At 36.4% G+C, this 14,145-nt stretch overlaps 1 protein-coding gene across 1 annotated transcript; it reads left to right on the forward strand.

Moving 5' to 3' along the window:
• LOC105248622 (collagen alpha-1(I) chain) lies at positions 1-8,245 on the forward strand. Its single transcript, XM_011253510.3, has 4 exons — positions 1-326; positions 1,351-1,409; positions 4,720-4,748; positions 5,755-8,245. The coding sequence occupies exons 1-4, from the start codon at positions 1-3 to the stop codon at positions 7,957-7,959; spliced, it is 2,619 nt and encodes an 872-aa protein (XP_011251812.2). The 3' UTR covers positions 7,960-8,245.
• Positions 8,246-14,145: the final 5,900 nt, after the last annotated feature.

The raw sequence follows: 14,145 nt of genomic DNA on the forward strand, positions 1-14,145 counted from the left end.
ATGGAAAAGGTCAAAGAGTACGGAAGCAGCGTCCTCGTCTCTCCTACGATTTCCAGAAGTACAGATGACTGCGCGAAAGGATCAATCTCATCGTCATTCGCGGTTTCGCGTGGTTCCCCACCTCGTATCCCGAGGAACAGAGAAAAAAAAGGGGGCTCGATCTGGAGGAGGTCGAAGGATGAGCGCCAGAGCATCCCTGGTGGGGGCGTATCAGCACTCGGGGTGCTATCCAAGGATATATATACCGACGAAGTTACTTCCACCATCAGTCACTGTCTCGACTTACCTCAGCACTGCGGTGTGTTTTGTACGTACGGATCGGTTGGGTGAGTCTGCACGACACCATTTCATCCCCTTAAGACATGACGATCGCGTTTTTGTCTGTTGTCCCGATTTCGCGAGTTCTTGCGCGTCTGTCGCACAAATTGGATCCTTTTTCGGATCCGAGCCAGTGTTCACTTCGAGTACTCCGAGTTCGGTATCACATTTTTCCTATCTCATGCATCTTTGTACGCGTACTTCAACGTGGCACCGATAACACGCACGAATGACCCGACGAAGGTTCCGAATCTCCATGTACGAGGGAGATCGGAAAAGGAACGATCGTAATGTATTAAAGTAGCACGGTCAGTGATTTCCATTTGAGCGTATCTTTTAAAGTTCTATCTTCTTTCTTGTAAACGTATTTAATAAATCAACCCCTGAATACCGTATACAGAATACAGAAACAGACGACGTGAGTTATAGTAGCGGAAAACATAAATACTTCCGACAGTCGATATACGAAAAATTCAAAAACATGAAAAGCATGAAGAATGATCAAAAGTTTTGCTTTTAATACTATTGTGATAATATTGTTATATTAAATTTACATTGATTGGAATCGAAATTTCTCTCTTTCTTTCTCTCTACATCATTTGCATACAATTTCCGTATTTTATGCATATAAAAAATGTACACTTATAAATTTTAATTCTTTAAATTTTTTCGCTTTCTTTTTTTATTTTGATATTTATTTAATTTTTATATAAAAGACTTGAATAATTTGACAAGTAATACGAAAGTACTAAGATTTAATGCTATTACTTTTTATTATATTATTGATTTTATATATAGTGATATTAAAAATCACTTTATGGTGATTTTTGGCAGAGAGAAATATTACGTATATGAAATAAATTATATTTCTGATCAAGATGTATCTCAAAACAAAATTTACTTGTTGCATAGACATATGTATGTACATATTTTAAAATTATTGCGGGCGCTTAAATATAATTATATTTATTTTTCTCAACATTTTCGTATATTAGCCAGATATAGAATAAATTAATCGATTGCATCTTTCAGATTCGCCCACTCGAGGGTGCTTGCGCCAGCAAACATGCGGCTACGCTTGTTCTGGATCGGTAAGATCAAATTGATATTGATTGAGATATTGAATTCGACTTAATTACACAGTTTCATCTCATCATATAATCACTTCATATAATTATCTCATGCAATAGGCGAGTTGTTACGTTAGCATATGACCGAATAAGCACATGAGACGAGCTAACAAAAAGCGACGCAAGAACTTACGGCGGCAATATCCGTCAGTTTTTCTCTGGAGAAAACAGAAAGATTAGCAGAGATTGCAGTGTCGAGAATAGAGAAAAGAAAGTTCGTAATTTGTGACGTGTCCCAACGTCAAGTATAACCTTCGTCTCGATAATCGAAGGAGATGAAAAGTTTCCAAGCAATTGTTAAGCAATCCTATACTAACTTTACCTTCTGTTCATCGAATTATCGTGCCGTATAAGCTCTCATACACACTATTATACGACACGCAATCAGTATGGCATTCTTTGACAATGCTTGGATATTGTCTTCGCGACTGTAAATCATTAGAGAAAAATGTGGAAAAACAGAAAATGTACATGTACGAACGATTATCGCGAATGTGACAATATGAAAATAAGTTTACATGTTATACCAATTATGTTATTTTACATACTCTGATAATAAATAAAGAACAGAGATTATATTCTTCTGTTTATAAAACAGACATTTAATTTTCGTATAAATTAAAAATAATATTTATTTTTTATTAAACTTTTCATACATAATTTTAAATTATTTTTTCTAAAAATGAAGAAATAGATAGATTGTTAATATTGTTTTAATAATAACTCGTAAATGATAAACAAGAATATGTCAGGAAATTTCCATCAATTAAATATAGCTTTTAACGAAGTTTTATTTCAAAAACAATTGCTTTGACGAATAATATTTATCGGACTGGAAATGCGATTCTCATAATTCATAATACTTTCAACGTTTCGGTTTCGACCACGGTGTTACGGTCCAGACGAGTTTTAAATTTCGATAGTACCTTCGCAAAGACTACAGCATTTTTTCGTAACATCCTCTAATTAAAACGAATTAGAGATAAGCCAACGCGCTGCTGACTGGTATTGTTCCAGCGCACTTTTACGTATTACGGGGTCACCCTTTACGGTTACGATCCTCACTTAAAATAAAGGTCAAGTGTATGCAGCGTACCGTGTTAATGCAATTGCTATCGCCTTCTCTTTTCTTAACAATCTTAAAAATGAACAGCGCTAAAGATGAAGAAAGCAAATATTCGAAAAGTCGAAACCAAAAGACAAATTTAAAACTATAAGACAAACTTTTTTTCTTTAATTTTTTAAAGATAAATGATAAATATCGTTATCAAGAAATTTTTAATTTCATATAGCTCATATTACTTTTATATATATCACATTAATCCATAAGAATTGACATCTTCTGAAAAAAAATAAAGTAGAAACTTTAACTTACACTGTTGTTTAACAATAAGAACAATATTTTTCTTATCAAAAAGTTAGATAAGAAAAATTCGTGATGCTAGGAATAGTCAAGGGAGGATTAAGCTATTTCCGCCGTAGAGTTCCCTTCGGGCAGATTACGTCAATACTCTGACGCGATCGTGCAACGCTAGTGTAACCACGTAACGGTCAAAGATCCTCTCAAACGATGCATCGAGTACCGTGCTCGGATTATCTTCGTAGATCACGCGAGGTTCGGACTGCATCTTGATCTCCGCCCCATTGTTTCGAGGTAACCAAAACCGAAGCTATCAACCGGCAACAGGAAGATGTACGAATAACGGTACGGCAATATTGTTGCTTGAAATAGCCTTTTGCTCAAATTATGCACATAAAAATTAATGACGAATGAAGGTAGAGGAAAAATATCTATATAAGATCATTCATAATGAAATATAGAAACGAAAGATTTTTATGTTTTTATTTTTTTTTAATTTGACAGTTGATAGCTATGTGAGTCAAAGAAAAAAGACTTGCAAAACGAAATTTATGTTTTTACAATTAATTCTAGAAAAAACTTTTATTGACAATTTTTTAAAGGCTAAAATAAAAATTACAGGGAGATTTATGAATGAAAAATGATCAATGTAATCATAAATTATATTTTATTACAATAATTATTTTCGCCAGAAATTTAATTTATTTTACAATAATTGTATCACATATATTTCATTATTCAAACAATTAATCACAAAAATTCACACAGTTCAATATATTTAAATTAATAGGTTATTGAATACGGAAATAAAGGCATTTCGCACGCGATACGAAACGATATTTTAGATTACTCATAATTCGATATGACAGTAATATTATTTGAGCTATGGAGGTCATGTCAATCGTATTTGCTAAGTTACATCAGTCTACGTCGAAGTAAAATCCCCATTATATCTTAATTTATCAACGTCAAGTTGGCTCGGGAGATATTCATTTAATAATTATAGTTATTTATTATGAACGATATTCATCTCGCGATAACAGAAAAATCTAATCAAGATATTTATAATTCACTTTACTATTTCCTTGCATATTTCACATCATTCATCGAAGTTATTTTCAATAATTACATCCTAGTACATGTTATAAGAGATTAAGCGATATAAAGCACGTCTTATTTTATAATTCATAACCAGGATTTACTTGAAAAGCAAAAAATATCCAAGGTAAAATGTATTCAAGAATAAACCTTTCTTCCTTGTCATACTTTTAATACAATCGATTTGATTATTTTTTATAGAGAATATATAAACTTCTAAACTTTTATAGAGCTTGAGATTGTAATCTGGGTCTCTTTGTATGGCCAGACTTTTGTATCTTCTTAACAAATAGCTTGCGTGATCCGCGGACCAGCAATGACGGTATCATTGCGAAAATGGGAGTCTCTACAATCTCGTAGAACATACGCACTTCTAAAGCCCGTGTTGCTCGTTTCTCTCTTTTTCTCTTTCTTTCTCTTGCGCGATTCTTCTCTTTGCGTTTGTCTCTCTTCATTTATGCTTTTTGATACGATTTACGTACCGCCAAGCGTGCGAAGAACTCACCTTCTTCGCGCCTACACTCTAAGCGCGCCCGACAATGCTCCTTAATTAATTAGACGGGAAGTTATGTCAGAGATTTTTCAAGACATTTCTCTTCTGTGGGACTCGCACGCAACCTCTTCACTGCGACGAAATTGCAGCAGTTACCAGCGTCGACAGCCTTTAACGCTCGAGATAATTGACGTCATAATAAAGATTCTTTCCATGATGGATTTACAATGAGTTGTAATATATGTAACTGTGTCAAATAAAACCCATGCAATTTGTCAAAGCGCATGCCCGAAAATAATGGTGTCTTGTATTTGTTTCAGTCTTGCTGGCTGTCGCTCGTTCAGCTCTGGTAAGTTGCTTCCGTTCTTAAATAGATGTTATTTAGAAACTTAAAATAAAAGCACTTTTCTCAGGTTAAAAAAGTTTGTAATTTTGTAGAGTTAATTAATTTAATCTACATGAATTCAAGCTGTTTTCTTTTTATTTTGTACATATGTTTTTTCATTATTCTTGAAAAAGTGACGCACTCAAATTCATATAAATCGTATAATTCATATAATTCGTATAAATTATATATCAAACATATTTTAATTTTCCGCGATCGACATATCTCATTCCTTTTTTTCCCACGAAATAACATAACATTTACGTTGCGCAAGTTTAAGCATTCTGACATTAATCGGTCGTGACTGTATTATTTCAACTTTACAATGATCACAATAATCGAGAATACAAAGACTCCTTTGGATCTTTTTACGAGCACGATTCTAACTCGAGAGATGTCAGAATCTATAAATCTGATATACTTAATCGTTCAAGGGTATCGTGATCTTAGCAGACGAATAAACCGTTATTTGATATTAAAATATAATATATAATATATATATATACACAAATCAGAGAACAGTATACTTAATAAAATATTTTTTATAATATTAATCAAATAATATATCAATTAAATTTAGTTAAAATATTATTTAACATATATAACTTTAACATATATAATTATGTCATGCAATTAAAGTACAACATTAAAGTACTTTTTCTTTTAATAATATATAAACTGTATTATTAACTTTCTATTAAAATAAAATTTATTTAAATGTATAAACGATGTGATTTTTTTTCTATTTGCACTTTTTAGATGTAATTGATTAATTAGCTACATGTTATAATTTTTTTATTTTATAAAAAGCTTTGTAATTATAATTACTTATAATATTTCTATTTTACAATTATTTATATGTTTCTTTTCAAAAGGTAACTAACAAAAAAATTTTTTTTAATATTTTATTTTTATTTCTTATTACCTCTTTCTTTGATTTAAAATATATCTGCTATGTTTATCATTATAGGCTGATGAGGGATATAATTATCCCAGACCAACAAATGGACTTGTGCCAGGTGGTCCAGGAGGAGGTCCTGGCACTAAGCCAGGAGGGGGATTTCCAGGAATGCCCGGTAGATACCCATCTGGCCCTGGAGGACCTGGAGGACCTGGAGAACCAGGAAGACCGAATGGTTATCCATCAGGTCCGTCAGGATTTCCAAGTACACAACCAGGTGGGCAACCAGGTGGGCAACCTGGATTTCCATCTGGTCAAGGCCCTTCCGGTGGATACCCTAGTGGACGACCTTCCATCCCATTTCCGAGCGGTGAACCAACAGGCAGACCTAGTCCAGGAACAGGCCCAGGTGGGTATCCATCTGGACCAGGTACACCAACGGGACCCGGTGCACCAGGAGGATTTCCAACAGGGCCAAGCACTGGATATCCTGGTGGCAGGCCTAATGGGCAAGCACCAGGCGGTTTTCCAGGTGGGCAAAGACCTTCTGGATATCCGAGTAACGGACAACCAGAAACTCCAGGCTATCCTAGTGCACGACCGGGCGGGCAAGGACCAGGCGGAAGATATCCCGAACAGATTCCTGGAGGCTATCCCGGTGGAATGCAGAAGCCTGGTGGCCCAGAAGGTGGATATCCTAGTGGAAGACCAAGCGGTGGCTATCCAGGAGGTGCTCAGAGACCTAGCGGTGGTCCAGGTCCTCAGGGACCAGGTGGATATCCAGGACCGAGTGGCCCTGGAGGTCCAGGTGGACCATCTACCGGCGGTTACCCTAGTACTAAACCAGGAGGACAGAGACCAGAAGGCTATCCGAGTGGCCCAAGTCCACCTGGCCCAACACCGGGCGGTTATCCTGGTGCTCCAGGACCACAAGGTCCGGGACCGCAAGGACCAGGAGGATTTCCAAGTGGGCCAGGATCTCAAGAACCAGGAGGATTTCCAGGTGGACCAGGTCCGCAAAGACCAGGAGGATTTCCGAGTGGACCAACTGCTGGCCAACCTGGAGGACCTGGGGAATATGGCCATGGTGATGAAGGAACATATGATGAAGGTGATTACTCAGCTATTCCAGGCGAGCCTGGTCGCGATTATCCTATATATAGTGAAATTCCGGAAACCAGTTTTCGTTGCGATGCGCAACAATTTCCTGGTTATTACGCTGATGTGGAAGCTCAGTGCCAAGTTTTTCACATATGTGCCAATAATAAAACCTACGACTTTCTTTGTCCGAACGGAACAATTTTCCATCAACAATACTTTGTCTGTGTATGGTGGAATCAATTTGATTGTAACTCCGCGCCAAGTTTTTATAATTTAAATGAAAACATTTACGATCATACTATTATGGGAACACCTGGTCAAAGACCCGGCATTGAAGGACCTTCAGGACCTCCTGGACCTGGTACATATCCAGGAGGTCCAGGTGCTCCTCCTGGTGCTCCAAGTGGCCCGGGTTATCCGGGAGGACCGCAACGTCCTGGTGGTGGTCCTGGAGGTTATCCTGGAGAACCTCAAGGTCCATCGAGACCAGGCGAATATCCAGGAGAACCTCAAGGCCCATCAAAACCAGGCGGATATCCGGGAAGACCTCAAGGTCCATCAGGACCAGGTACATATCCGGGAGGACCTTCAGGTCCATCGGGACCAGGTACATATCCAGGAGGACCTTCAGGTCCATCGGGACCAGGTACATATCCAGGAGGACCTTCAGGTCCGTCAGGACCAACTGGACCAGGTTATCCAAGTGGGCCAATGGGTCCAGGAGGTCCAAGCGGTTTTCCAGGAAGACCGGGAGGACCTCAAGGTCCATCTGGTCGTCCAGGACCCGGATATTTAACTCCACCGGTAGGACCATCAGGACCTCAAGGCTCTCAAGAACCAGGATATCCTGGTGGAAGACCTCAGGGACCTTCTGGACCTTCAGGAAGACCACAGGGACCTAGTCCCAGTTATCCAGGACCAAGTGGACCATCTCCAGGATATCCAAGTGGCCAGCCTCAAGGACCTCCTGGACCGCCGAGCTACCCAGGTCCAGGAACACCGAGTGGTCGTCCACAAGGACCTAGTGGACCAGGAGGATATCCTAGTGGTAGACCGAGCGGTCCATCGTTTCCAAGTGGACCAAGCGGACCTACTGGGCCAGGGACGAGTCCATTCCCGCCACAAGGTCCCCCGAAGCCAGATCGTGAGTACTTGCCGCCACGGATTGGATAATCGAAACTAAACTTCCAGCCGATATCTAACGACGATTCCCACCGTTGTTAATGCTGGATGAGATGTGTAAATATGCGTACAGTTTTACTTGCGTAATTTAGGTATCGATTATTCGTATTGCATCCATTTTAATATATAGCGAATTCTGCTTTTGTGTTTACTTATCCTAAGGTTTCCATCTATTCAATTAAAAGTTTATATTGTTTGTTCCCAATGTTATTAGTAAAAAATATTTATTTTACTAGCAACTATACAAAATTTAAGCATCTTTATATAGTTATTAAATAGAGCGTGCAAAAATAAATATATAAAAATGCTTATAAAATTGTATCTTTATAAGTTTAGAAAAATTTAACTTTAGTATATGATACTTTCCAATATATTATTTACATGGTTCAATTTGTTTATTATTATTCAGAATAAATACAATAGCACATGTCGCGATTGGTGCAAAAAATACTTTAAACTTTAATATTACATTGCATTAACAAGAAGTATTAATGGAAACCTTATGGTAAAATTATGAATAATATTATATATGCTGAATGTATTTGCCGTTGTCCAATCAAATCTTATTAATTGTGACTAAAAATATTAATTTTTATTTATTCTTTTCTTAATTATTAATTTCTAGTACAATTATTAATAGTATCATTATTATATTGCAAGAGACTTTATCAATCAACTTATATCAAAATTAATAAAAGGACACTAACGTTGAATACATGCAGTTTTTTTGTAAGTATTATAACACATATTTATTTATTCAGCTTTAATAAAAATATGAATGTTATAACTTTTACGATCTTACTATCAAAAGAGCTTGAACCTGGCGTTATACAGATGTCATGGATATTCTGAAAGAGATTTCATACGAAACATAAGAATTTATTAAATGTAATCAAACACATGAGATCAAATGTATAGCTTCATACTTTATAAGGCAATTATGTCTTACACGAAGTGTCATAATAACACAATTTTAATACAATTACAAATATATTTATCTTTATACATATCTAAAACACAAATTTATATAGGCAAAGATTTAAAATGCCTAAGAACCGAAAACAAAGTACTTATTGCGTAAAGAAAAACAAAATTAAACATAAAATTATACAGTTAATAATATATTTAAGGTATATATTAATATAATGATGTTTTAATATTTTACAAAATTATTGATTATAAAACGTATAAATTACACTTGATTTATTTTGTTACTGTAATTTGAGCTGCAAGTACATATTATATTTGTAGGATTATAAGCAGTACATATAACGAATAATACTTTTAATAATATTCTTAATGAATAATTTATAAACGGCTTATAATATATTTAAATGCAATAAATATATATATTTTTTATGAAAATATCATATAAGAAATCTCAAGATTGAGTATCTTAAAGCGGAAGCACAATATTAGACACAATATTACAAGTAAATTATGGCAAAAATTTAATAATCTTTCTCTTTCGAATTCTTATCAATTATAAAAAAATGTGTTACAATTATTCTTCAATAATTGTTCGATAAAATAATATGTATTTTAAAACTATACATTATTAATTAATTAATCTAAATATAATGAAGCGGTAAAGGTCTGACCCTTTTTGAGAAAAAAGCATATCATTGTCATATATGATTAAGCATCGCATGACATAATAAATATATATATACATATATATCTATATTTTTTTAACAATGGTTTGAGACTCCTACGTGGGATGCCATTATGTATATTTTATGCGCGAAATAAAGGAAACGTCTTTGCAAGAATTATGTTGTCTCTATTCAGTATAGGTCCCGCGGGTTACTGAAACCCGCACAAGACGAGTAACACACGCGTTACTACATATTGCCTTTCCCTTTCCCCTCATTACTATAATTAGTCATCTCAAATTGTTCGCTCGTCGGGGGAGGATTACATAAATTCGTATACGCGGCCTACGTGCGATCACCGTTTCGCGATTTATAGTTGCGTGTATTTCATAATAAGGCGAGACTTTTGTTTTCTGACGGGCCGAGTCATTCGACGGGCAAATGATTTTGCGGATTCCCAAGGTAGTGACGTTACATTAGATAAACGTTGCGAGAACTATACTCTGCGGTTCGTTCACGCGTCTTAAATTGTCTGACATAGGTAACTGGGTCGTATGAAATGCCTCATCCTGCTATTCACATCGTTCTCGTTGGATTGTTTCAACGCTACGTGACGCGTCGAGAGGGGGGAAAATGATACTTAATCATCGCGCGCGGGTGTCAGGTGCGAATGAAAATAGTAGATGCGTAAAATGTATTGCGTGTCGTGTAATATCGGTATATCTTCGAAATAGCACAATGACTCTACTGGTCTTAGTATTATCGCGCGTACAATCAAGCGCCCGCTATTGTAGTTTGTAATGAAAGGAGTTATACGCAGGACCAATTAAACTTTGGTCTGGAATACGTGCCTTGCGGCAAGATAACAAAGGTCAATGGCTAATTAACAACGCGCGCAAATTAGAAACGTAATTTGTGGGCATTGCTGCGTCGGAAACGTACTGCACATGCAGCAAGTCCACATTACAAACAATTCGATAACGAAAACTACAAATCATAAACTCTCGAATCGTCGCTAGATATATCGCAGACTTTAACATCAATCGACTTAAACGATCAATTTAATATATAAATAATATATAAATACTAAAATTAATACTAAAATTTAATACTATATTAATACTAAAATTTAATACTAATTAAACGAGCTGTTTTATTGTTATGAAGGTAACTGTTTTTGCAGTTGGCAAAAGAAAGATAAAAGACCAAATTTATTTATAATTAAATATTAATTGAAAGGAGCATTCAGTAATTATTAATGTTATATAATTATTAATATGGGAGTACACGCTTCTCCACATCAAATATTCTGTAACTAAAATTAAACTCACGAAACTTTAAGAAAATCTATCATCGACCCATTTCCTGATAATGTGCCAAGTAAATCTTCTTCTCGTTGCATTAGGGAGTAATCAAAGTATTACAAGATAACAGCACGATGCAGATTGAAAATGTATAACGTAATATATTATGAATCACTTTGTGAATACATAATAGGTAAATCGCGGATTATGTTTCGTCAGCGCGTTACGACGAAGGTCCCGCGGATGTATGTCTCGCGCTTACATATTTGGTGCAACGGCAAAGCGGACGATCGTGCGAAAAATGTGGAAATTAATGAGAAGGCGCCGCGCTCGCTCTCACCTGGAAATTACCGGTCCGTGACGCAAGGCAACCTTGGATGGCACGCGGACCGTCCTGCTCGAAAAGTAGACCATTCGAACGGCGATAGTGACGGATCACCTGTTAACAGATCTGACTTACGACTTGACCTTTCGCAGTGGAACCGATTCCTTTATAGACACGTAGCGTTGACTATTTTCGTTACGGGAAAGTATGGATATGTGTATATAAATGTATCCCATCTACTATCGTCTCTTTCTTAACCATCATTACCGTATGTGTAGTTAATTGGCGTACGTAATGAAACTCTCCTATGCATAATGGGAATAACTGACGAATCAGGAGAATTCTATTCAAAGATGATTATATTAGATGGAGAAGATTTCAGACGCAATTTACGTGATACTTTTACAATTTGATTTTTAGTTTAAAGATATATTATATAGTTTCATATATAAATTGATTACATAAAAATAAGCAAAATATATGTATGAAATATTTTGATGAAAATAGAAAATTCCGTATATTAAAATAATTTAAATGGAAATCATTTTTATTTTTACAATGATAAATGTATATAAATAATACAATAGGAAAATAAATATTCTTGTTAACTTTGTCAAGAAGAGAATTTAAAAGAGGATAGCGCTGCGTGCGAGTAATTGTCGAGCTTAAAGTGAAAAATATTAGCGTGTAATTGTGCAGTGTGACGCACGTTAATGGTAAATTGTACTTTTAGGAATTAATATTCTCCTCTTGCATAATAACCGCATGCACACTCAAAACGTAATCTTTTTTGCAATTTGCTCGCCGCCTCGGGACATACGCGTATACCTTATACAGGGTATCGCTCGATGGGGCACGCCGACGCGGCGATGACGAAATTTGTCAGCTCTTCAACTACCGAGATGCATTATTGCATCTCTGTGATACGATAGGGACGATGAAACCTGCTGTCACGAGAAATAGGACGAAAAACAGCAGCAGATGGCATAGCCAATATTGCAAGGGGATTTATGCAATTTCTGTAGATTGTAAATTGCACAAATGACCATGTATTACGATGGGATGTTCGGCAATTCACTTTAAGGCAATGAATTTTGCATCTGTAAATTTTTCAAATCAGAAAAAGCATTTGCCTCATGGCGCTGCTACAAGATCGATGCTCTTTGGACTTTTGAATTTACATGATAAATAAAATTATACGCGTCATACGAAGTATCTTTCTACGAACTGCCCAATCATCGTGCATAATGATACGTATGCCTTTTCAATACAAATGTTTTAACAAAGTTGAAAAGTCTCTTTAAAATATAACACTTTTGTATTATATAGAAATTTAAAAAAATTTTTTTTAGAAGAAAATATTTTTTATGCTACGAAAATTCTGTTGCAAATGACGATTCAGCGTAGAATTAATTTAATGAGATAATGTGTTGGTATATAAATGTAAAACAATTGTCCTGGTATTTCAATCGGAAATTTTATGACGGTAGGTAGTAATTATGATGAAGCACGATCAGAAAAGGCCAAACGGGTTTCAATCAGTGCGTGCCACGCCAAACGTCACGGAACCGGTTCGCGGGGTCAATAACCGTCATTGTCAGGGTCGATCGCGGCACATTAGTACGCAATGGACGCGTTGTCGAGACCTATAATTTGACTTCCGCGAACAATGCGACACACTGTCATACATACCGCAACAAAGGTCTGTATAATATGCAGAGCTTATTACAAATAAGCTAAGTGGTCTTTGAAGAAACGATCGAGTTACGAAGAATGATCGGGAAGAAGATGACTTGGTTTAAGTTGAATAATAACGGAGATTGAGCAAAATGTTACTTGTACCTTTCGGCGTCGGTCAGTCGCTCGACGTGCGGTCCGAATTAACCAGTGATTTGATTCACACTTTAATCGTGTTTCCTAACTCGGGTCACGACCTGAGAATAAGAGGCTTGATACAGAAATAAGAAAAGTATCGCATTTATAAGCACGTTTTAATATTAAAAATAATCATTGATCAATATATTGCATAAAAACATAAATATACGATGACATGATACACAATTAATAAGATATATACGTATATATAATTAAAAAGAAATTTGGATTATTCGTTTTAATTATTTATAAATAAAGCAATGACATATCTATGAAATTTCAACTCAATATATCGTCTTTAAAATAAGTCTTTGATTCGACAAGATTCAATTGCTCTCGCATTTTCTGAAAGATGATTTTACCGTAATGATCCAACTTGAACTGATAGATTTCGTAATGAATCTGACAGAAGTTTAACTCGAGCTTGTTTGCTCATGTAAATTACTTATTGCCGTGATCGAACTGTGACCCTGTATATCATCCGGCTGCGAGGCTCTTCCTAGACTGTAGCATTGTGTTAATCCATTCTACGAGCACGTGGCTATCCTGATTGCGGAGCCTTCAGTGTAATCTTTCCCCCATAACACACGAAGCGCGCTCGCGATAATAAATGCACTAGGCAATCCGGCGCCTCTGCACCTAACTTACCAGGAACCTAAAAGGAGGCATACGATTAGATGCTGATATTACGACAGAGCGCTTTCTCCATTACATTAGACAGGAGCCGATGACAGAAGAAAGCGCGAGAATTCTCGATGCATTCAGGATGCATAGAGACGATCGCAGAGACCATAGCATGATCCGATCTTTGCGAAACTGGGACAAACCGTTCGATCGATGTATCAGCCTTGCGAGCGTGACTAACGTGTCTTACGTGAGGCTCTCGAGCCGCAGAAATCATCGTTCAAGTCGGCGGCGCGAGAGGAAAAAACATGGACAGGCATTTACTTAAGCATACGGACACTGAGGAAATTTGCAGGAGTCGATGACTTTCTGAAAGGATATTGTGTTCGCCTGTTAAACCGCTCACGTGGGATCGTATACACATAACGATGTGTGGCAAGAATCGATATCGGTT

This window comes from Camponotus floridanus, unplaced genomic scaffold (genome assembly GCF_003227725.1).
Source record: "Camponotus floridanus strain SB8 unplaced genomic scaffold, Cflo_v7.5 scaffold111, whole genome shotgun sequence".
Lineage (NCBI taxonomy): Eukaryota > Metazoa > Arthropoda > Insecta > Hymenoptera > Formicidae > Camponotus > Camponotus floridanus.